General features: G+C 39.8%; 1 protein-coding gene across 6 annotated transcripts in view; it reads left to right on the top strand.

The window, feature by feature from the left end:
* Nucleotides 1-24,774, top strand: part of MACROD2 (mono-ADP ribosylhydrolase 2) — an 855,789-nt gene that overhangs the window by 755,970 nt on the left and 75,045 nt on the right. For all 6 annotated transcript variants that reach the window (XM_021527840.3, XM_077781852.1, XM_021527839.3 and 3 more), the window contains one exon: nt 15,558-15,639. In XM_021527840.3, the coding sequence (XP_021383515.1) occupies nt 15,558-15,639 (82 nt within the window). The remainder of the gene's footprint in view (nt 1-15,557; nt 15,640-24,774) is intronic.

Raw genomic sequence — 24,774 nt, 5'->3', positions numbered from 1 at the left:
CAATGGTCATCACAGATGAGCCTGGCCCAAGTCCCCTCATAATTAAAGAAGCCCAACTGAGTTCAGTGTGAACAGGTCACAACCAGAGCAACCTTGCAAATCATATCAGGGAGTTTCAGCCAGGTCCCCTGCCGCTCCTTTGGTGTTTTTCTGGTGTTCCTCAACTTAAGAGGAAAGGAAAATGCAGCTTTATGATCCAGCTCTTGTGATATTTGATGTTCCTCTGAAAGCTTGAGATTTGAAGGCTTATAAGTCAAAGATTTTTTTTTTAAGTTATTTCATGTGTGCTTTTAATATGTTCTAGTCTTTTGTAGTTGGAAAACACAGGTGAGAGCATGACCTGAGTTCCTAAAAGCTCAGAAATGACAAGGCAGAAGAGGTGCCCACATTTATTAGTTTGTGAAATGCTGTGATTTTTTTTAAGCTGTCATCATGATGAAGGCTGTAAATATGGTGTTTACAGCTACAGTATGTTTTCAGTTCTGCAGGCAGTATGAGGTAGTATGAGCAGAATGCTGTGTTAGTGTCACAGAAGTTCAATCACTCCAACAGAATGTTTTGGTAGGTAGAGTTACTTTCTAAGGAGGAGGATGCCATCTTCATCCTCCACAGTAACTGAAAAATAATAAAAGTCTTCCCCCCCAGTATAGCATCATCTTGCCATTGGTCAAGAGGCAGCTCAAACCATCAGATGATATCCCTTGAAAACTGACATTTTTAGAGATGGCAGATTTGAAATGTTACAGTTATAGGACTACTTCCATTATCTGTATTATAAATCCACATTTTAGACAGTTGTAATTTAACCATATGTAGTAATTGTGCTTTGACACTTGGCATAAAAATCACAGACCTGGAGCTGATATTTTTATAAGAGAAGATAGTTGAGAAAACTGATTTGACTTTTCAGATATTTAGATATGTTTAACTTATCTCTCAGCACATTAATCTTACAGAAGTGAAATTTGAGTGAGTTACCAGACACAAGAATGTGGAGCTTTGGGTGGGTCTGACATGATCCACAGGGAGTAATCATTCCAATTTGATGGTGATGGATAATGTAAATGCAGGGACATGGTCTGTGGGTTTTAACATGGGACTACTGAACATTGGAGTCAGAAGCTAAATCAGGTGGATTTGTCCCCAGGATCAGCTTTGTGGATGCTCCACACATCACATGGATCCTGCTGCATGCTTGTAAGGTGAAATCAGAAGTAATGAATCTGGAAGGAGCTGCTTGACTCCACAGGTGTTACAGTCATGTCCTCGTTGTGTGATGTGGAGGAGGGCCACAAATTGTCTTTTCTGTGAGATCAAGAACTCCTTGTTCTCTCCACACTGAAGGCTGCAGAGAACCAAGTTTGCAGCGAATAGGTTGGAGTTATTAGAAAGAGCTGCCAGATAGACTCACATCACTTCTGGGAGTTGATTGTTGCAAATGAAATGGTTTATCTACTGTATTTGCATGAGATATGCTTTTTTTCTTTCTTTTTAACCCACTCCACCTACAGCAGATATACAGCTATTGTAGAGTTTTACATGAGTCTGTAACTTATTATTATTGAATAATGTATGTATCTGGAATCCTGATAGGGCCATATGGATTTTTTAACACCAAGTATTACTGAACCTTTGGAGCAACTGCATGAAAGCAAGGTGCCAGGCAAGAGGCTTTGCTGTGGAAAATTGCTGTAGCCCTCCAGGAGCCACAGTGATCTGCACCAGCCCAGCCCACTGTGTCACAACAGCTGACCCTCCTCTGCCTTCCCTGCTCTTTCCCTATTTCTGTCTAGCTAAAATGAGATAAAGGTGTTGCTTTCTGAGTGGGAAAGAGTGAGAGCTCACCACAGAGCCAGGCAGAATTAGAGCAGGAGCTGAACAATGTTTTGACAGGCTTGGATCACCCTTCATTTTGAGCATGGGGCCTCCCAAAGCTCAGCTGGGCCATGCAAGTCCTGCACAGCCACATGTTGCTGGGATTGGTGTGGGATGTCACTGTATTTACCTTATAAATAAGATGTGCAGTGTAGCTGCCCCCCAAAAAGGTTTGTAAGCTGACACAGTAAACCCTGTAAAAGGTTTCATCTCTTCAAAGCCAGGCAGTTCAAATATCCTTTCTTTCTTTTCTTTCTTTTCTTTCTTTTTAATAATCTCCAAATTACTTTCTCTGTTTCAAGTGGAGCAAATTGGTCTAAACTTTACAGAGCAATGTTGACCACATCAGATATTTCTCACTTTTGTTCTTTTTTCTCCATTAATTAGAGAGTAAAAAATGATGCTGAATAAACACACCTATCTGTTATCAAATGTAGGGGATTGTTAATAGTGATGGGTGCAGTGTTTTGCAGACAAGGTTCTTGAAAACTCTTTAAATCTGAACATCCAGAAAGACTTTTACCAGATAAATTCTTGGCTAGGTTAATCCTACACAGACTAATTTCTATTATGGCTAGGCATGTGTTTAAACAGATACAAGGCATGCATAAAACATCTCCTGGTTTGAGATCTATAACAAGGATAGAGAGTATATTACCACCAGGTCAGCCAGGAAGCTGGAAACATGGAGCTGACTTGTTCACAGGTGGTACTTAGGCCAGCTGTAAGTCATCATTGTTCCTCTTAACTAATCAGGAGAATGATGTAGTTTTATTGGTGTCTGGTTATTTTAGACTTTCCCCTGTAAATGTGATCCTGAAGAAGCGATTTTGTGCAAGGCAGGGGTAGCCAGGCTTATTTTTTCAAGACAGATGCAACAGATGTACTTGCAGGAATGACACATGGCCCTTGTGAAAGCTCTCTGAGCTCTCATTTGGGAAGGAAAACTCGTGGTCATGGCATCTCCTCAGTCACAAAAGATAGAGGGGGGAAAAACAAAGTCCAGTCAGAGAGGGATTAGAGGGAAGCATGTCACAGCAATGATAGGGATAGATAATGATGATACCATCAGGTTGTTACATAATCATCTTTTCACACAATCTCCTTTCCACCAGGAGATCAGAAAGCAATCTAAGCTCTCACAAAGATGAAAGGGAGTCCCATTCTTGTGTTGCATCCATTACACCTGTTGCATCTTGTACAGGTCAAAGAGAATGAGTTAAATCACAGCTAATACTAGTGAGCCACTCTTCTCAAATATTCTGTGCAAATGAGGAGAATGCAATAACGTGTTTACAATCTCTCTATACAACGTTAATTACAGAGTTTTGAAGGGACTGTATACCTGGTATATATTGTGAAGGACTCAGTAATGAATGTGTTGCAGAAAATTTCCAGCTGGAGTCCAGATAGGACCATTTAAAGATGTTTTACTGAACAGAAGTGCCAAATCTCTAGGTTAGGGTTTGGCAGTGAACCAAAAATACTTTCCACAAGAAGTGATTATTATGTATGATTCATACAGTGTGTCCACATGGGTGAAAATAATACTGTTTAGCTCTCAGTGCTTAAAGTGCTTTTACATTTTCAAAGTGCTGTGCACACATTACTTAATTAATGGAATAAAGTAAGTTACGTTTTTATGCATTTAGCATTGACATTTTGACAATAAATGGTTTTGGAGACTTTATATGCATCAGTGCATTTGAGCAGCTTGTATGAATTGTTCTGATGTTCTCAATTTTATTTGAGCAGCATCTTAGTAATTTAGATGCATTTTACCTCATGATGAGGAGATAGATAAAACGAAGGTTATCTGTTGACAGTGACATACCATAAAATAAGGCAACTTCTTGTCCTTTCTAGTAAATCATAAATCTGCTTACTTGGTCGTGCTCTGCAACCCACAGCAGAACTAAACACACTGGTGGAAGTCAAAACCCACTAAGAGCCATAATTTGTATTCTAACTGCAGAAACAGAGCTCCATCCAGAAGATGGATTTTGTGGAATTGGTATACCCAATGTTTGGCACGGGGACTTGGTAAAGAGCTGGAACATCTGCTGGCTGTTTTCAGAGGACTGTCAGCCTATTACCATCTATTAAAATTAATTTTAAAGTGATCCCTTAGAGATGAATCCCATTTTTCCCCTATTGATCTTTATGAAAAGTGTTGGCATACTGTCGACATTTATATCCCATTGGTTTGGGGCTTTTTCCTAAACAACATGTATTAGACTTGCAATGTCCTCTGTGGAAGATATCTGTCAATTGTATCAAGCTGGATTAATGACCTTTTACACGAGGGCATTTTGGCTGGATTGCTGTCCCAACTCACACTGCCAAATCTATAATTTATCTGCTCCTAAGCACAGATCTTCCTTACAGACCCCAGCCTCTCACAGCTGCAGACATCCCAAAATCAGGCTCTCAGAAGCAGCCATCCCACGAGTTGACCCAGTCACCAACTCCAGTTCTTGAGTGTTTGGGAATATTATTTTGGGAATATGTTTGGGAATAGTATTTTACACCCAATTTGCCTGACTTGCTGCTCATTGTTCCTCCTGACCTCATTTTTGATCAGCAAGAAACATGCAGAGGTTGCATTTAGGTCATGCAGACTCCTGGCATGGATTCTTTCAGGATGCTGGGAATCAAGCATTGCAAAATCTTACAAAAATAGCTCATCATTCTACAGTCACTATTTTAAAAAATGGCATTGTTTTGTTGAACCTACCTGAGTGTTTCAGGCACAAATAGGGTGTTCCTCTAGACATGCAGTAAGCAAATCAAATGATCCTGAGTTGATCTCGTTTTTGGAAGAGGCACAGAAATGAGCATCCTGGGAATGGAAGTGGTTTTTGTAGCAGTACTGTAAATTTCACATTAATTTTTTTCTGGTTCTGTCTTTTTCTGGTGGCAAAAAGATTATCTCCAGTATTAGAATGAGACGCATACAGTATTTAAGAAAATCAGCCTTTGTCCTTGGAAAATGGTCTTTAATAGCTTGCATTAGTGAGATTAATTTGATCTCTACATGACAAATAATTTAATCATAAAACATTTTCTTCAAGGAGAGAGATTAGGTAATATTTACATAAATGATTCAGTACAGGTTTTAGTACGAGCAATGGTTTCAGAGCTGTTTCAAGTTATGCCATATGGCCTTTATTCTTGGGAATGCAGGTCTGTTAACCCTTTACTTTGCTTCCACAACAGGAGTTTTAATCACCTCATTGGGTAGGAATTAATAACTTTCTGTACTAGTGTTATCTCTACCTATGCTCTTCTCAAACAGAGACTATACTGAGGTGCTGTGAGGAGAACTTGCAGTACATTGCTGCAGGTTAGGTGAGCCCTTTTCTTCTCCTAAAAGTGCAGCTTTTACAACATTTGTTGAATTTTTGGAAACCTGGATGTAGTCAGACAAAATTGGTGACCATGTGCTGCTGTCATCTTCCCAGCAGGGTGGGAAGCATTTGGTTGCACTGCCCCAAAACCCTTGTGAAATCATCCAGCCTTTGGATAAAGAGTGACAAATGTGAACATTAATGCAGGATGAAGGAGAGAGATGTAAATGAGAATGATAAAAGGAGTGATAGCAAACAAGGGGAATATTCAGTGGGAATTTTCTCCTGGACTGCTCTCATTTACAATAGGTTTGAGAGACTTCATCAAATCATGTATTTTCAAAAGCTTCCTGAGGTGAAACTTTCTGGGTTCAGATGCTTATATAATTTTGTATATGGGAGAAATCTGTCCCCTTTTGATGAAAATATTTTTTAAAAGCTGCATTTTCAACCAACTTTGTAAGATCCAGCCAGATTTCCTTTCCAATAATTTGAAAATAACATGAAAACAGCTGGAAAGTATCCCAACCCCTGAGGTGGGGTGAAACCTTTTCTCAGACTCAGTGAGAAAATTGCTGCTGAGTTTAGCATGACTTCCATTTTACCCTGCCTGTAACAGTGCGCTTAAATAGTTGTTTAAACCATCATCATCTTCCAAGAACTGTTTTTCCTGCCCTTTTTCTGCAGTTCAACTATTGTGCACCCTTCAGGAGCCTGAGCAGCAGCAGTGGAGAGCTTTGTTTTCCAGAAAAATGGATCCCCATTGCTCTTCCTGCTGGTTCCCAGTGTCATGCAGTGCTGCCTCCTCCTGGCACTGGCTCTAGCATTCAAAATTAAATTACTCATCATTTAGCCACTGGAACAATTAGCCCAGAGAAATTGTGGATATCCCATTCCTGGAAGTATTCAAGGAAAGGCTGTATTGGGTCCTCAGCAATCTGATCTTGTGGGATATATCCCTGTCTGAAGCAGGGGGATTGGAACTAGATGATTTTTAAGGTCTCTTCCAACTCAAATGTGTGATTTTTTGATTCTCATACCTGTCTGAAGTGTGGGAGGTACCATTACTTGGTCTGTCTGTGTGATTTTAAGTCCTGGGGCTGTTTCGTATTCAAAATCTTGCAGCAGCCACTAGGACAATGGCAAGGAGGTGATCACATTTCTGTGTTCAAAGATATTTTGCTTTTTGAGTGGTGGAGTCTGAGCAAATAGCCCTAATTCTCCTGCTGGATTTGAGAAGGAGTGGGAATTTTACCAGTAGATATTATATGGTACTGCAACAAAACTGTCAAAAACCACCAAAACCATGAGCATTTTCCAAAGTGACACCTCAATCCAGCAAAGAGCTGGAGCACAACAATCTTGGGAATTAGTCTACCACAGGTTCAGTGCCCAGACAGGTTTAGGATGCTCATAATCATAGGGAACTTTGGGATATTTAAGTCCAACTTTTACTAAAACGATAGTGAAAAACTGATGTTGTAAGGTAAAATGTGATGCAAAACTTGGCTTATGGGATCACAACACCCTGCTTGATTGTGTGCCACAATTCCATCTTATTCAGCGAAGCTCCACAATGAGGATATAATGATAACTCTAAGTAAGCTGATGATTTATCTCCTCCATAAGGCATGGTTGTTGTAAAACTGCCTATCAGATATTTTCAGAGTACTATCCTTCACAAGCCCTTATTTAATGCAGTTATATTTGCATGCACACCCTCTCTTCCCATTTGCCATTTGTCACTGAGATAGCAAATTACATTCATCAGAATCCATTCATTCCCCCGGTTTCGCTGAATACAGGAATATCTTGGCTGTGTCAGCTGCCCTATGACTGGGAACTGTGAAAAATGGAGGTCGCCTTCAGATATTCCAAAAGTGTATCTTCAAAGGACAGTAGGAATTAAGCTGGAAAAGATTAATGGGTTTTATGTCATCGTGTTTGTGTGGCATAGAAGTGAATTGTGCAGATTGATGGATATCTTGGTAAAAACAAATGCATTCTTAAACTACTCTCCTGGCCCTTCCCTGACAAGTTTTAGTGACCATCAAAAGAAATATACTGAGACATTCCCTTAAATCCTAGACTAGTTTTACAGGTTTTTTCACCTTTAGGAAAATGAAAAACTTTTTGTAGTTGAGAGCAAAACCACATGTGGACTATTAAGGACTGGTTATTTTACAGCCTGTCTGTGTTTATATTACCACTACAGGACTGTCACATCTTATTTGTCATATAATTGTGCAGTAAGTAACTGGGACATACTTAAATGGCTGACAACAAAATTGTGAATTCCTGTGAAAATGCTGCTATAATTTCTTGTTTAAGATTCAGGATGGTTCTTCAGGACAACCATTCTGCTTGTCAGGCAGATGCTTTGTTCACACACAAGAAAGGACAGCTCAGCACAAAGAAGGCCAAAAAGGAATGCTCTACCTGCCCTTGAATAATACACTGTATTAAAAAAGTATTGAAGGTATTCACAGAGTGAATTCACTCACAAAGAACAAGTAACTTTTAAAAAACAATCAATGTATAAGGGAAAAAGACTTATCAGTATTGATTCACACAATACATGGATGCACTGAAAATATATTTCCACCAGAGGAAAAGCAGTGATGTGCAGTGAAGCTTGTGAACTTTTCATATGACCATTCATGGGAATTTTTTTTTTTTTTTTTTTTTTGGTCTGTAGCATCTTTGGTCAAAAGAGAACAGGAGAGAAAAAACCCAGGGTTCTCTCTATTTCTGCTGTTCTTGTTTCTCTGTGACCTTGGGCATGTCAAATCTTCACCTGGCAGCAGGGATCTATCAGAACTGTCACAAAACTGTAATGCTGACCTGTGCTTGAGAGCTGTGGGCAAAGTGGTTCTCCACTGGAAATTTTGTGGGTTTTAATGTGCTTCAGTTATGTGGAGATAGGCTTGGGCCATAGTGATAACTGCACTGGTGTGTCTGGTACCTGTGTGATACTGGGAATATCAACAGCCCTCAGCTGTTGAATATGAACAGACCTGTAGGATCAGGCACAAAGGACAGGGAGAGATGTTCTGACCATATTTTGAATTTTTACTGAGCTTCAATGTTAAATGAAGCATTTTGGTTTAGAGGCGGAGATAGCTGCAAAGCCTTATGCACTAGGATGTTGTTTGTATTAATATTTTAAGTTGGTAATAAATTTCTGGTGGGGTTTTAGTTGATTTTGGTGTGGTTTTCTAAATTGCCCTTGGACTTTTAATTATCTTTCACTCCAAGCTAAATATGTGTTCCATCATGAAGCAGGATATTAAAGTACTAATAATAACTTTCTAATTCTGTTTTCTAACTACAGTAGGACCAGCATAGAAACCATTCCACTCTGTGATAGGCATAAATAATTTTATAATTCATATGGTTTCTATTTTTTATTCTTTAATAGCTAACTAAGTAATATGATAGTTTAAGAGTTGCTTCTTCACAGCCAGTCCTTCACAGGTATTTACTCTTGATGCTATATCATAACTCTCCATTAATACCATTATTTGCAAGCGGCTTGCAGTAATGTAATTTTTTATTTAGGCTTTTTCTTTGTATTCTAAAGAATTTCCGAATTCAATTCCATGAAAACCAGAGAGCAGTACTCTGAAAGAGTACACTTCTCCCTGGATTAAAGGGTAATCCAGAGATGTCCTGTTTGCTTGAAGCTGGGCTCATTTGTATGATTGCAAGGTCAAGTAAACACAGGGTGTTTTGGCTCAGGCCTGCAGTGGATTTGAAGCTGTGCCAAGAGAAAAGCTCTTAAGGCTAGGTGAATGGCTTTGTGAACATCATCACACAGTTCGTTGATTGTCAAATTCACCGTATCACCAGTCTGACACCTCTGCCCTGCTTAAATCCTGTTCCGAGGATGAAGGCAGCACCAAAGCTTTCTATTTGCCATAAAAACTTAACTGAAGTTCTTTTTAGGAGTAATTCTGTGATTACAGACCATGATGTCATGCCAAAAGGAGCAGGCAGTCAGCTAGGCTTTATGCTCTAATGGTTTCTGTGAAATTAGTAATAATACCAGGAGGCTGATTTTTAATTTACAGTGCTATGAAATTAGTATTTCTAGGGCCTGAAGCATTCAGCTTCAGAAAACATGTGAAAATTTCTGGCATCAACCCTGCTGGTCTCCAAGGGGAGATGCAGTCCTCTCTTCTCTGTTTGGTCAGACAGGCTGCTATCTGGACAGCTGGCCAGATGTTCATGGTGCTGGAGAAAGGCAGCATCTCTGGCAAAGTGGATCACAGCTGCTGGGAGGTATATGGCAGATGGCTCTGTTATTCTACAAAGCTGGTATTTCCATCTGTTGGCTGCAATAGGATTAGCAGAGGATCAAATCAGGCAGAGGACGGGCTGAAGGGGAGACTCAGCATCAAGAGAGAATATCATCTACCAGTTCTTCAGCAGGGCAGAACGAGGTGTTGGTCTCTGTACTTCAGTTCAGTGCATCAGCTCAGTTACAGGCAGAGAGCAGCTTTGTCAGAAGAACAGAAGAGATGGCAAATAAAGTCCCTGAATATAAGCAAGAAAGCGATATGAACTTCAGAACAGAAAACTAAGCCCTTGTCTCAAAAGTAGAAGAGATTTTACATCATGTGGAGGGACCAGCTAGAGCACTCAGAGCCTGGTCCTAGAGTGCATTAAAAATCTCTTGCTCCTTATTCTGAGCTGCTCACAGCTGAGATTTTGATTCTGAAAGCATACCTTGAAAACCTGACTTGGGTTGCTTTGTTCTCACTGCTCTCTGCAAGGGAAGTTTTGCCAGGCAATGAAAGCTAACAGGGCTGCCCATGAAATCATGGTCCAAACAAAGGAAAATGTCCAACATTGTTGAATCATAAGAAGGTTCAGGTTGGGAGGGGCCTTACAGGTGATCTCATTCCAAACTCCCTGCCTTGGCAGTCTTTTGCTAGACCAGGTTGGTGAAAGCCCCATACAACTTGGAATGTTCAGAGCTCCTTTCTTACAGGCAATGTAGTCAAGGCATATTGAGGGGTTCAGGCAGCCTTGAACTGTCCCTGGTGAGGATATCTTGGAGAATGCGACATTTAGGATAATTAAATGTCTGTATCAGAAGAACTCTTGAGGAGGCAAATTTTCTGTCTGGCACTACAAATTATAGGTGCCAATCCAATGCTGAAGTCAATGAAAAAAATCTCTGGTTTGCTTCAGTGAGTTTTGAATTAAATCCATGTAATTTTGATAAATTAAAAATGTTTCTGCAAGCCTCTGGTGTTCACTGTTGCCTTATGACAATAGGGCCTAATGGGATGAGGCAGGAGTGTTTCATGGCATGGATTTGCTACACCTACAAAGAACAAAAAGCTGCTTCCTTCTCTTTGTGCTGTGTTATCATTCATTTGATGTAGGATTGGGAAACATTTTATGCAAGTTCTCATTGTTTTTCTATTGTGTATTTTCTGGTAAGATTTACGTGATGATGAAACTTTTTGATGCATATAAAAAGCAGTCACTTCCTGCTAGGTAAATGTCTTGGTGCTGGAGACATGCATGAAATACTTGGGAGTGCTTAGGTTTGTTTTCATTGCAAGCTGTTATTTTGTTAGGACATGGGGTGGCAATGACATGAAAACACTCATTATATAAAATAGTCTAGAAAGCCTTTTGATCAGTGTTTTGCTTCAGATCTGTGTTTGATATATCCAGCTCGTTACTTGGGTATGCATACAGCTATACCAATGAAAGCATTTGGCATGTCCTGTGGATTTTGCTTGGCAGTAACTCTTTAAAGCAATGTTTAGGTGCACAGCCAGGTGTTCCTGTCCCCAGACAGAGAAATGAAGCTAGAGGAATCACACAGCCTGCCTGAAACCACAGCAAAAGAGCTGAGATAAAAACATAGATATATCTTTGATGCTAAATATATAGAGAATCACAGACAGGCTTGGTTTGGAAGGGACCTTAAAATTCATCTCATTTCAGCCCCCTGCCAGGGCCAGGAACACCTTCCACTAGACCAGGTTACTCAGAGCCCATCCAGCCTGGTCATAAACACTTCCAGGGATGGGGCAGCCTCAGCTTCTCTGGGCAACACCTGGGCCAGGACCTCACTACCCTCATTGTAAGGAATTTCTTCCTAACAACTAATCTTAATCTCTTCTCCTTTAGTTTAAAACCATTCCCCTTTATCCTCTCTCTGTATGCCCATGTAAGGAATTGCTATCTTTATTATACAGATATAGCTGTAAATTCCTACTATAGCAGCACCTGCATGCAGAGATGTGCATGTAAACATGTGGTGTCCTCCCACACACTGCAGGAGAGGGCAGGGACCTTTAGGATAAGGGACCCTCAGCAGCTTTCCATCATTCCTGTACATGTCCTTGAGCACCCACCTGCCCAGCCTTCCATGGAGCTCTCGTAGACCATCAGTTGTCTGTGAGTGAACTCATCAATAAATTGAAAACTCACATGTGAAGTGCTCCCAAAGTTATCAACTAACAAAAGCCCAAATATCAAAAACCAGGAAGAAACTTCTTTGTTATTTTCTTTGCACTAAGATCAGTGCTGCTATTAGACCAACTGTGCTTTTATATTCATATCACATTAATTGAAAACACTAGTGAAGATATTTTCAGTTCATGAGATATGGCTGTGTCCTTCTAAAACTCTGGTGTTAGGGTCCATTCTAGTGCAAAAAAATGTGTCCAAGGCCAGTCTGAGTGGGGCTTGGAGGAATCAGGTCTGGTGGAAGGTGTTCTTGCCCATGATGGGGGAATTGGAACTGGATTATCTTTGAGGTTACTTCCAATCCAAACCATTCTGTGATTCTAAAAAGATAGCCTGAGTCCTGTAACCCCTTCACAAGTTTACTAATTCTTATCAGGTGCTGCTAACAAAACCACCTGGAAGCTATTCCCATCAAAATTAAATACGGCAAGGAAAGCAGGGCCCAAGGTAAAAAAAAAAAAAAAAAAAAAAAAACCAAAACAATCAAATGTACTCACAGCCTTGAGCTGTGAAGGTGCCTAAGTGAACAGCTCATGCATTTTAACTCCCTTCTCCCTGTGCTGCAGTGCTCTTGATTTTGGGGTTCTTTGATCCATCTATTCATAGCTGCAAAGCGAGCAGAATTTAATCAGGCTCCGACAGGGCATGGTTGATTTTAACACCAGCCTTCAAAAAAAGAGCTGTCAATCATGGATGAGCTTTAATACCTTCAACCTGGAACTCCTTTGCAGTTCTGCTGCAGTTGAGTGGTGCTTGGGCAGCAGTGGAGGAGCTGGGCTCCTGCAAAAGGCACTGGGGTCTCATCTGGGCATATCAGGAACCCACAGGGGCTATTCCTGAGCCTCTCTAGAGGGGTGGTGTGATGCTCTAATGAAGCTGGCATTTCCAGGCCACATGAGAGAAGAGATTTCCTTGTTGAATAAGAAGTGGATTTCCAAACTATGTGTCCCAAAAATCCTGCTGAGCTTTTGTGGGCCAGCAGGAAAAGCAGGTTGATAGTCACTTGGATTAATCCTTTCCTTATTGTAGCTGGAATGGGCATAGTGAGGACAAGATTACTTTCCCTATGAAATCTCAAGTTATTTTAGCTTGGGATGTTAGATAAAATAGCCAATAACTGGCAGAGTGATAGAATAGGGGTTAATTTCAGATTTACTATCTGCCAACACATGCCATGCAATCAGATAAATACAGGATTTCAGCTGTCATCACAATATCTTATGCATACTTAAAAATAGAGCAGTTTTTCACACATCAAGAAGAAATGGAATGGGTTTATATATAGGATGTGTACAGTCAGGAGGCTAGAAATTTTGAAATAGTCTGCCAATTCTAGAGAGATTCCCTATTTAAATTAAGGAATTATATTAGAAGTAGTAGAAATTCTCATGGAGAAGTTTTATTATTGCAAGCTGCACTGAATAAATAAAAAGGGAACATCTTGAGAAGTTGGAGTATACAGAATGAGGCAAATTTCTGTAACATTTTCAGCAGAGGATATGGGACTATATAGAGACTCAGAAACTTCTCTGTATAGGAATATCCTTCCTCCTCTGCTTTATACATTTCTGTCCTTGCTCTTTTATCTGTTCTGGTTCATTGGGCCTATCACTTTTAATGCTTGAAAATCTGCAAGGCAGAGAGAGAAGATGACAATCTAGCAACACCCCAGCAATATCCTAATCAAATTTTCACAAGTAAGCACTTGCTGATTAAAGCCTCCCTCCTGAAGGCATCCACCTTAGGCAGAACCATAGAATTATAGAATAATTTGGGTTGGTAGGGACCTTAAATTCATGTCAAATCTCATGTAGGCAAAATGTAACGCTTCTTGGCAATGATGCTTTACATTATGAATTTGTGAGTGGGGAGATGAGTATGGCTTTTTGGCTTGAGCCTATAACTAGTATTTGAGTTTTTTATTATATCCCTTTATAAGAATAGCTGATGCCATGGTCCAGAATATTTTTAAGATCCAGCCTGGTTTGTTTACGAGGGATGCACAGAACAGCTTGGCTCTGTAGGCATTATATGAGCAGACAGCAGCAGGCAGTTTTCTTGCTGAAAAATCTGCTGATAGGCTTCCCTGCTCTGCTGCTTTCTCTCCTGCTCACGAGCCTCCTTCTTCCTTAACACCAGCATAACTTGTACCTTCAGTCTCATAGAGTGTCATAGAATCAGTAACCTTGGAGATCTCCAGGGTCCTCATGTTCAACTTTTGAATGAATTCAACTTTTCCCACTAACCCATGGTGTAAAGTGCCACATATATTCATTTTTTTATCATTTCTAGGGATGGGACCTCCACCAGATCCCTGGGGAACCTGTTCTGGTGCTTAACCACTCTTCCAATGAAGAAATTTTTCCAAATGTTGAACCTGAACCTCCCTTGGTGCAACTTGAGGCCCTTACCCCTTGTGCTATTGCTAGTTGTGATGTTACATAGCCAGTCTGATCGTTCAGGTGACATCATCCCAGCTAAGGTTTTGTCATCACATTTTGCTCTGAGATGTCCTGGTTAGTAGCTGCTGGTATTTTCCAGCATAACCAGTGCTTGCCTGCTCTCATTCCCTTCTGGATCCTACCAGGCTGTGCCAAAGTGAGCTCAAAAATGACATCCTGAGCTGTTCAGCATAATGGTATCTTTGAAGGCTTGGACTTCACTTCTAAGACCAGCTGCAGCAAAAGGACAGCATTTTCTACTGAAGATAAGGGAAAGAATTTACATCTTGAGAGCATTCCTCTCACTGTTTCCCTGCAGGAGGGAGGCTTATGGTCCTTCTAGCACATGCAAAGGCACTCTTGAGGAGTTCTGCTGTGACAGCTTGTCCTATTGCCTGTGGAGACACTGTGGCAGCATAAGATGCCAAGTTTCCTATTGCTTGGGCCTTATCTCATTGTGGTTAGCCTCTTATGCACATCTCAGAAACAAATGATTGCTGGGTTGCAGGTCCCTCAGCTCAGCTGTAAGAGGGTCTTTTTGTTTTCCCCAGCCCCTCCAAGCTGGGTTTCAGCTACAGAGGCATTTTGTGCTGGGAAATGCAAATAAATAACACAAAGGTATTGCAAGGCTAAAGTCCAGTCTGGGTGGTTTTCAGCCTTAAAGGCTTTAGATTTCGTAGTTTTGTTTTATTTAGCTTTTTAATTATTTTTGGTCTGTTTCAGAAAAGCTATTCACATACAGTGATCTCCCAAAAGAATTTATTTGAACTTAGTGGTGGGTGGTGCATACATTATGGGCTGTGGTTTCATTGATATGCTCAGCCCCGCTAAGTAGATGGCATATTAAATGTTTTATTTACCCTGTGTGCTACCTGTCATCTAATCAGCTTTTGTGTTTCTGCTGCATTCTATTTGTATTACAGTGAGAATAAGTGGTTTCATGTAAATTAAAACCACATGAAACCTCTTAAAGCCATTTTAAAATACTAAATGGGTTTGCAAATAGGTTTGTCAGACAAGGATTGGAAAAAAAGCTCCTTACTTACCCATTTACTCTTCTGTATGCTTATTAGAAGTCCCCACATGACTTTTTCATCAAACATTGCATCCCAGTTCTCATCTGGAATGCCAAAGTCATTTATACTGTGCTTGAGAGCAGTTTGCATAAACAAGAGGCAGTTAACAAAGAATACAGTTGTGAGCTGTGATTGCAAAGGTTATATTATAAATTACAACACAGATGTACAATAAAGTCAAGATGTGCAGCCCTGTTTTCTTGTTTGCCTGAAGCATAAAAGCACATTGGCTTAAAAGTTTCTTTGTCTTTATTGACTATTGTTGCCAATATGGATGATTGTGATGCTTTCACTGTGAATCGTTTTGTTTCTTACAGGTGGATCGTATCATCTTCTGCGTCTTTTTGGAGGTTGACTACAAAATTTTCAAGAAGAAAATGGGCGAGTTTTTCCCTCTAGGTAGGTACAGTAATCAAGCACCATTTGACTTTAAAAAAGCATGCAGAAAAAAATGCAACAGTTGACATCTTTTCTTCTTTCCAAAGCCAAATACTGAAAATATGAATTTTCTTTAAAGATCAGCTGCACATAGAGGCTCTGATCCTAGACAAATGCAGATATTTAAAATGTGTGAACCATTTAAGCTACATCTAATACTACTTTTGCATGCTCAGCACAGCTAATCTCTTCATTCCATGCTATATGTGTATCTTTTCCCAAAACTTGGTGCATGGCTCACCTGACTCTTGAGAAGGAAATTATTTGCACTAATGTATATAGCTCATATATACACGTATATTGCTTTTCTATACACTTTTTACAGACTTTGGTCTTTCATTAACAATGATGGAAAGGTTCCTCTGGGTCTGAAAAGATACTGCAGGGGTTAGAGTCCAACTGGGTCTCAATGAGGACTTTAAACTTGCGCTGTCCAAGTGTAAGAATGAGTGGGAGAAAAATGGCTCTCATTGGAGCACTTGGGAAATGTTAGCCATTCATCTTGAATTCCACACAGGAGGTTGCTTTCTAGATTTAAGGAAACCTGGTGGATAGCAAATTTGCTAATCCCCCTCCTCCTACAAACCTGTGATTTATTTTTATCCTACGTTATTAGAAATCTGCTCTCTGTAATTTTAGCAACCCTAAAATTCCTCCCATTTTATTTTGCTTTGTGCTTACATCAGTCCAACTGTGTGTGAAAAGATCCAGAGTTTAGTGGTTTATCTCCCAATACTCCCCATGCTGTCCTAGTGGAAATGGTCGTGGAGTAATTGGTGTGAACAGAGTTCCATTAATTTCACAGGACTCTGTTGTCACTGTAGCCTTAGTGGCTTTTTTCCTTTTGCTTTGTCTGGTAGCATGGAAATTGTGATATTTTGGTCTCATCTCACTAGAACAATGCTTTTTTGTAGATGACTTTGTAATCACCAGTTCTCAGTGATTGGCAGCTGAAACTTAAAGACCTATTGAATTATTCAGGTAGCATCAAATGATGTCTAACCACTTAATAATATTCTTGTCTGAAGCATACATAACATGCATTTCAAGAAGCTGTATTCATATCTAATCCAGTCATTGAGTGATTTTACTTTTTGTCAGCATGACTAACCCAAAGGATAAAGTGGCAGTACCCTGCCTACTGTTGCTGGCTGTGTTACTGCCCTTCAGATTAAGTAAGAAAATAATATATAGCATCAATTTGTCAACAAATCAAGATCATTAATGCTCACTTTCATCTCTAAGGCCTTGGAAATTGTGCTGTAAAGCCTGGTATTATTTATATAAATGTAAAACCCACCTGGGTTTGAAAGTTTGAGAGACAAGAAGATGCTTCAGAGCTGTATCATGACAAGCCTAAAGGCAGAAAGACAGCAAAGTGGAAGATTTATTTTAAATGGATTTTTTTAAAACCTGACATTATTGAAGTCCTGTCTTCAAAGAATCTGTGCAGCTGGCTCTTTTGTTATAGAAAAACATATAATTTCATTTCACCCCGTTATGTAGATGATCTGCCATACTGTAGCTTTAAAAGTATGTTTATTCTCATCTATGCAAAGGTTTTATGGGGTTTTTTCTCAGACAAAAATTTGGATTCTGATATGTGACCACAGACAGGTGATCATGTTAGGGACCCTCTAAATCTAGTGTTCTGCATATGTGGCTATAAAAAAGGTTAATCCAAAATTTACAACTGTCCAGAGAAAGTTTAGTTCTCAGTATCTGAAATTCAGATAGATTATTGTAGGATTAGATTAATAAAATCTCACTGTAGAGAAATCCCATCTCTCTGCAGGACTGGTTTCCTGCACAGAAGACTTAGCTAACATGGTTCTGTGTCAAGGAGTTAGCAGCTGCCTCTACCTTTGGCAGTAAATTCCTGATATTTTTACTGTGGAAGAAATTAATGAAATTGGTGGTTTTGTTTTGGTTTAAAGGAAATCTATTAATTTAGTGAAATTAAAGTCTTTAAGGACAGACTTGCTGTAAATTCAAATTGTTAGGACACTATCTAAACACTCACAGGAGAGAATAACACTGAGGTATTGCTTTAAGCTTAGAGAAAAAGCATCAAGACATTTTAAAAGTTCATCTTGTATTCAGAAATATTATGAAATATATCTACTTTAATAGATGTGGACAAAAATGCTTAGAAAGAAGAATATATTCATAGAGTTATATACATAAATAATTATTACTTTAAACCCACTGCATTAATAAATCCAAAAAGACATGCAAGTGCTTGAGCTAGGTAATGAAAGTGGTAATGAAATGAAGCTAGAATTACACCTCAGTGCATTAGAGTAAGTGGAATATAGATATAGGGAAATCGTTCCATTAGTTGAACATATCATTAGGCCTATTTTGCAAGTGGAATGCCGAAGAAATTAGTCAAGTAATAATATTGATATCAAGACAACTGCCAAGAGTCTTGTCATTTTCAAACTTTAAATATATGGAGGGAAGAGACAGACTTTGAAGTAATGTCATGTCTTAGCAGTGCAGGAAAGCTGTGCAGTAACTGAGCAATTGTAACTGTCTCAGCATTTCTAATTTAATCTCAGTGATTACAGAACCCAATCCAGAGCCAGCATGCTCCAAGAGAGAGCAGAGCACCACTTATCTTTGATTCAGACATAGGTTCTCATTCCAGTGCTGTCCAGAAAAGTCCTGGTTTGGTTAAGTAAAGGGTCCTTGTCAAGGCAGAATTTCCTATTGATCCTCAGGGTATTTGCTGAGAAGATTTTGTATATTCTAGTAAGAAAAGAGAAGTAGAAAGAACAAGTTCATTTGCTTAAGATGGATCACTGTTTAAATATATTAAGCATTGCCACAGTGATGGTTTTTTTTTTCTTTTTATGAATTGAGTCCTATCTCTTTGTGCAATGACATAGCCCAGCTATTCTCCCTTTACCTCTGTTGGAACATTCCTTTGGCTTAAACTGAGAGAATGTCTTTCAGAAAAATAAAATATCTTTGCCTGCGGTTCTGGCTCATATGTGTAGCTTTTACATTGCTGGATTCATTGCTAGTAGTAGTACAAGTGAGTTTTCTGGGAAAGGAACTGCTACTTAGATACTTTTTTCTTTTGGAATGCATTGTTTTTCCTAATGGAACTCTCTGGAGTCCAGACATTACTTTTCTTGCTAACTAAACATATTTATAAGACTTACCAGAAAAATGAATCCCCCTTGAAAAGTGAGATTTGCCAACATTTACCTTGGAGTGATACATACTTCTAAGATTCTATACATAGGAGGAAAATTAAGAGCATTTGTAAACAGTTGCCAGTTGGAACAAAGATACCTTTTTTCTTTTCTTCCTGTATTCTGTGTACATAAAGCTACTTAATATGTCAGACAGATAATCTTGTAAGGACCTTTGGCAAATGCTTATTTTTCATGGTGGCTGTCATATATTCTAAACGGTTTATCTTCAATTGTAATGCTTAAAGTATTTCTAAATCTACCACCTGTTACCAATGGATTGGAGAGGAAAAACATTTTTTTTTTTTTCTGAAAATGTTTTTTAGAAATAGTGCTATAAAAGGGATGCCCTGTGAAGCTGCAGCATCCAATGTTATGTTACTTCTTGGTACTTTAAACTGAGTAACAAAATTACTTCACTAAAACATTGCAAAAATTTTTAGAGAAAGGACATTTGCAAAAGGACTTTCACAAAGCCAGTTTATAGATGGAAGGTGCATGCTTTTGGACTCATGTCCTTTTAGAGCTAATGAAAGGATGCTGAGCCCAGGAGTTTGTTGTTGTTGTTGGGGAGTTGTTTGTTTGTTTGTTTGTTTCATTTTTGAGCCGTTATCAGTTGATGTTAGGAAAAAGAGAGAGAGATTGCTTCATCTTGAGAAAACCTTTTCTCCCCTCTGTTACAGGCTATGATATTTAATGCATTTTCTGCTTTCATCCTGGTTGATGAAAACACAGTTTCCCCTACCCAAACCATATGGATGAGAGCTACTGCCTTATAATAATTCTCCTATTACTTCAGGAGGGTGCACAGCATCCCGCTTGTGCATAAATTGTGCAAATATATTACAATTGCAGAGGAAATTCATTGTTAAGAGATCTCCCAGGCTTGGAATCAAATTGGAAACTGTCTAAATGGCTGAATGAAGGCCTTTGTATTGAAAAGGCCAATCTCTGCACTAATACGTGAGCGAACTCCTAAGCAGTGGGTGTCATTTCTGTACTGGTATTGAGAGGCATTGCTCTCTCTGCTTACTATGGCAGACTGCACTGGGGCTGGAGCAATCCTCTGCTTGAGCAAAGGAGTCATAAGTTAGCCCTCAGCAAGTAATCCAGTATCAAATGGATAATTCATCTGATAAATTTAGCCTCTCTATTTGCATTTGCAGTGTTCATGAGCCAATTCGTTTCCATAATTCATCACCTGAATGTATTCCACAAAATATTTTCCATGGGCTTTATTTTACTCTGTGGAGAGGTGCCAAGCAGTTAACTGGAAGTGCCCAATATCCTTTATGGGAGGTTTCACCTGGGTAGTGATTTGCCTCATAAGTCACAAGGCTTTGGTTTTCTGACTGGTTCAGGCTGGAGTACAAAGGCCAATGGGGCCCCACAGAACTTAGGGAGTAAGATTTGGAGGAGTTTGATATCTCTTTGGCTTTCTTCCCCTGATCAATAAGGGCCATCCTGAAGGTTTTGGTTGCAGCTGCTTGTTCTGTCTCCATGCGCGTTTTCCAAGTTGTTGTCTTCACAGCTGATGAATGCCTGTGATCTCACAGGGTGAAACTGGAAGCAGTCAGACCATCATATCACTGTCTTCACTGCTTTCCCTCACAAAGCTGGCAAGGTGGTGTTTGCTGTCTTCCTTCCCCAACACCATAGTGTCGCTGTCGAGGCAGGACAGGAATGAATAGACTCTGACTCAGAAGGCTGCTGAGAGTAAAACTCCAATTTATTCAAAATACACTGCTCTTTTTTACAGAGCTTCACAAGGATCAAATCCATTGGTTCTGAAGTGAAAGCAATCCACCACCATTGCTGCAGAGTGCTTGACACACAGTGATAGAACTTAACTATAAACAATGTGAAAAACAAGAGAGATAAAGAATTATTTACATTCTTTCCCAGCTCTTTCCCAGGCTTCTGCCTGGCTAGAAACTCTCAGTTTCTTTCTTTGACTGAATCTGAGACCCACACCATAGTGATGGAGGTGTTGTATTGCGTTGCTTAAGGTACTTTTATTTCTTGAAATCAAAAAAAACTTTTGTCCCTTGGAGATCCTGCTTGGGTTTTCAGGTAGTGATTGTGCCATGACCACGCATCCCTTTCCTTTCCATGGCTGTGTATCCAGCCATGGAAAGCATAGCAGGGTACCCCTCAGTATTTATGCAGTCAGAGCCATCCAGCCTGCTCTGGACTCCATGCCAGCATTTAACATTCCCCTCAGGTTTTGAGTCTTGTGGCAGTCTTGTGTTGAGGCAGGGATGAGTGAGGAATTTTTGGTGGGTGGAAGCCAGCAGTCAGTTTGGAGACATAATGGCACACTGATTCAGGTGGGTGCAAAATGCTCTCTGTATCCCTTTGAACTGTCTTTCTATTGGAAGATGTCATACTCAGATGGCTCCTGCAAGGCCCCTTGCTGAAGGACTTGGTTGCAAACAGCTGGGTAGAAGCACAGCCCCACTGTTTCTCCTGATGGTCCCTTGGCCCTCAGGAGTAGAGGCTTCCAGGGAAGCACTGCCCATCTGGGGGAGCTGGAGGAGCCTATGCACTAAAATGGGATATTGCCTTTGCTCTAGCTCTCTCCCACAGCACCTTTGTCCTCTGATCAAGTACCCTACAGTGTAAATAGGTTGTTGTAAAAATTGTTCTCAAAAATTTAAAATAGACACCATGTATAAAGTTCTTGTCCATTTTGAAACATGTCTGAAAACAACTTACCTCAGAAAATGTCAAAGTCACTTAAAGCTAGGTGTGTTCATAAAACTGTAAACCAACATTTTTCTATGACTTTCTGTCTATACTTGCCATGGTGAAAGACTGTGCCAGTCCTACCACTCATTGAGGTTGTCAGTTTTGCCCATTTTGCCAACATCTCAATGTAGTGCAGGAGAGTGGTAAAGCTCAGGAGTGATGCTAGAAGGACAGAGTATAGAGTTGATGGTTCAGATACTGTTTTCAGCATCTTAGGAGATATGCAGATCAAGAAAGGATTCCCATCACCTTCCAACATAGCAGTGGGTTTCCAGAACCTAAAAAAAAAAGTTTATGGGTAGTTTCCTGCTTCCTTTTGAATCCTAATAAAACTTCCTGGTATGATATAATCAGAATTATTTTATGTCCAACTGCTGACAGAGAATTGCTCTAGGCTTTGTGTATTGCAAGTACTGGTCACCTAAAAATATGGTTTGAGAGAGGCTTGTCATACTGTCTGCACTATGGTCTGGAAAACTGTTCCTCTCCTCATTCCTGCTGGCAGCAGGAACAGGGCATGTATCAGCAATGGGACCAGAACCTGTTTAAGAGCTGTTGTCAGGAGCTTTTGCTTTGCTAAATGGAGGCTCATCTTCTTTGCTTCTTTGCATCTTGAAGGGATTTTTCTTGTCTCCTTCTTTGAGACTGACAACAGAGCCTACAATTCATCCAGAAGCCTGGGAAAATGGTTGTTTCTGTGTATTTCTCCACTCATTCCAAATCCATGAGCTTTCCAGTTCCTGGGAGACACCTGGATAGGAGCTGCATTGAAACAGCAAAGTGGCAGGTAGATGAGGATGCCCTTGAAGGCACAGGGGTCATTTAGATGCAAGGATCAGGATGCTGTGCATGACAACAGCATGGGGGAGCACAGGAAGATGATGAGCCTGGTAATTAGAAAGGTCAGTATGGACTCTTGTAACACAAGGAGTGCAAGGTGTGCCAGGAAATTATGAATCTCGATGAAAACAAGCAAGAGGAAGTAATTTTTCCACCCAACATACAGGTTAGGATCTAAGAGTACTTGATACAAAGTGCTGCAGAGCCTGCAGGTCTTAAATACAGTTTAAAAAAGGATTAGCTCAACCAACAGAAGACTGGTGCAACAACAACTATTAATCTTCATGGCCTGTGTGTAACCTTAGGCTCAGGGAGTGACTGGGAGAAGTGTGTTGCTGTTCTCTTCTGTACTCAGCCCTTCACGCATGGATGCCTGCACCAGAAAATGAGCAAGCAGCTTTTTCTGTATAATACATTATGTGAATATATCTTTGATCAGGGATCTTTTCTTCCTACTCTGTTGGGTATTGTGGCATCTCATTAAAGCATTCCAAATGCATTTAATGTCATCATCAAAAATATCCAGTCCTTTCTGGCCACATACTCCAAATGACTTCATGTGCTCAACTGCTTCATATTTCCAAGGAAGCAGTTAAATTTGGGGTTGTCTGGCAAGCACATTTCTCTCCCTCTCAGGATTTTTCATAGAGGTGCACAGAGAGAAATGAAAGAGAAAACAATTTCTATTTCTGCTCCTTGTTTTTCCTATGTGGAATGTGTTTGGAGAATTGTTTACCTGGAGTGAGTGCTTGGTTGGATTCTGGTGAGGATTGTTTGAGCCTGATGGACAATCCAACCCACTTGGGTCTGGACTCTGGAGAGAGGGTCATGAGTTGTGTTAGAGTCAAAGAAAGTAGTATGTAGTTTTAGTATCCTCCTTTTATGTAGTATATGAATGTATTTTAGCATAGTTGTAATAAAGAAATCATTCAGCCTTCTGAATTGAGTCAGACATTGTCATTTCTTCCCATTGAGTTCACCTGCATTTACAATAGCTGTATCATTTGGTTGCCTCTGCCATAGATGTTGTTAGCAGCTTGTATCAGCATGATGAGATGTTGTTAGCAGCTTGTATTTGCAAATGTATGACTGTATGCAAAACATGCCATTTTGTGTGTGACTACTAGATTAACATCCAATTTAGCACTTGTGTGAATGAAACTTTGTTATTTTCAGTATTTTAGGCCAGAGAGGAAATACTGAATATGTTTGGATTTTTTTTTTGTTGTTTTTTATGAAACCTGATACCTCTTTCCCCAGGGAGTGCCTTGTTCCTTTCATGTAAGGTAGAAGCATCTGGCAAATAGAAGTCCAGATCTGATGCTGGTGTGAGTACCATTTCCTTCACTGGACTAAGGTTGTCCAATTCCCTCAGTGTGGGAATAGCAGTTACTGCATAGTCTTTGCATGCAGCTGAGGTTCATATGCTTTGTATGCTATGTGTTTTATAGCAGATCAGGTGATACAGTTCATTAAAGAGGTCATCTATGTGATGACAAAAAAGCTGCAGTGCCTAAACTTTTTTGGAGATTGGTAGTAAGAATTTCTATTTGATATGGCTTCAAAAACTACAAACATATTCTACATTCTGTGAGGCTCCAGTGTTGTGAGACTGGTGTAACTAAGCAACACAGGAAAGAATGTACAGAGTGTATCAGTGGAAGTTTCTTTACAATTGGACAAAAAAAAATTAATGAAAATTGCTCAGTATCAGGTGGAGGTTTATGTAGTATACTCTGAAGGCAGGATTGCATGATGAAAAGATAGAAATAGGACCAGAAGAAATACTATTTTTACTTCCAAAGCAGAAGTATGGACCTTTTCTTGTTAAAGATCTATTTGTTTTATCTTTTTCTTCTTTTTTCTTCATCTTAGGAGCACTGAGGATGAGAAAATATTTTGTAGAAAATATAACTTTTTACTAGGAGAGGAGAAAAGAGTCAGGCCTGCTTTAGTTGATCTTATCTGCCAGAGATTTCCGAACCTGCTTTTCCTCAAAGAAAATACTGTCCTTTTTTGTGCTATTTTCTGTCACATTTCCCCAGTGGAGAACTGAGTTGGAGGAATCAAAACAACCAAAAGAGGTTGGGATATCATAGGTTATTGCAAGCCTCATATGTATGTTTGGCCTCAAGAAACCTTCCTGTGTGGCTCACTGGATACAGCAACTCTTATGCTAAGGTGGACATAAAGCCTGTACACTGCTTTTGGTTATCAGCAGTGGTTGCAAGCCACCAAAACAAGTGATTAAATGAAATACTATCATAAATCTCCCAAAGGTTGTGAAGGTGATCATGCA

The sequence above is a fragment of the Lonchura striata genome, chromosome 3 (assembly GCF_046129695.1).
Source record: "Lonchura striata isolate bLonStr1 chromosome 3, bLonStr1.mat, whole genome shotgun sequence".
Taxonomy (NCBI): domain Eukaryota; kingdom Metazoa; phylum Chordata; class Aves; order Passeriformes; family Estrildidae; genus Lonchura; species Lonchura striata.
Note: the sequence above shows the minus strand (reverse complement) of the source record. Positions and strands in the feature narration are given on the sequence as shown.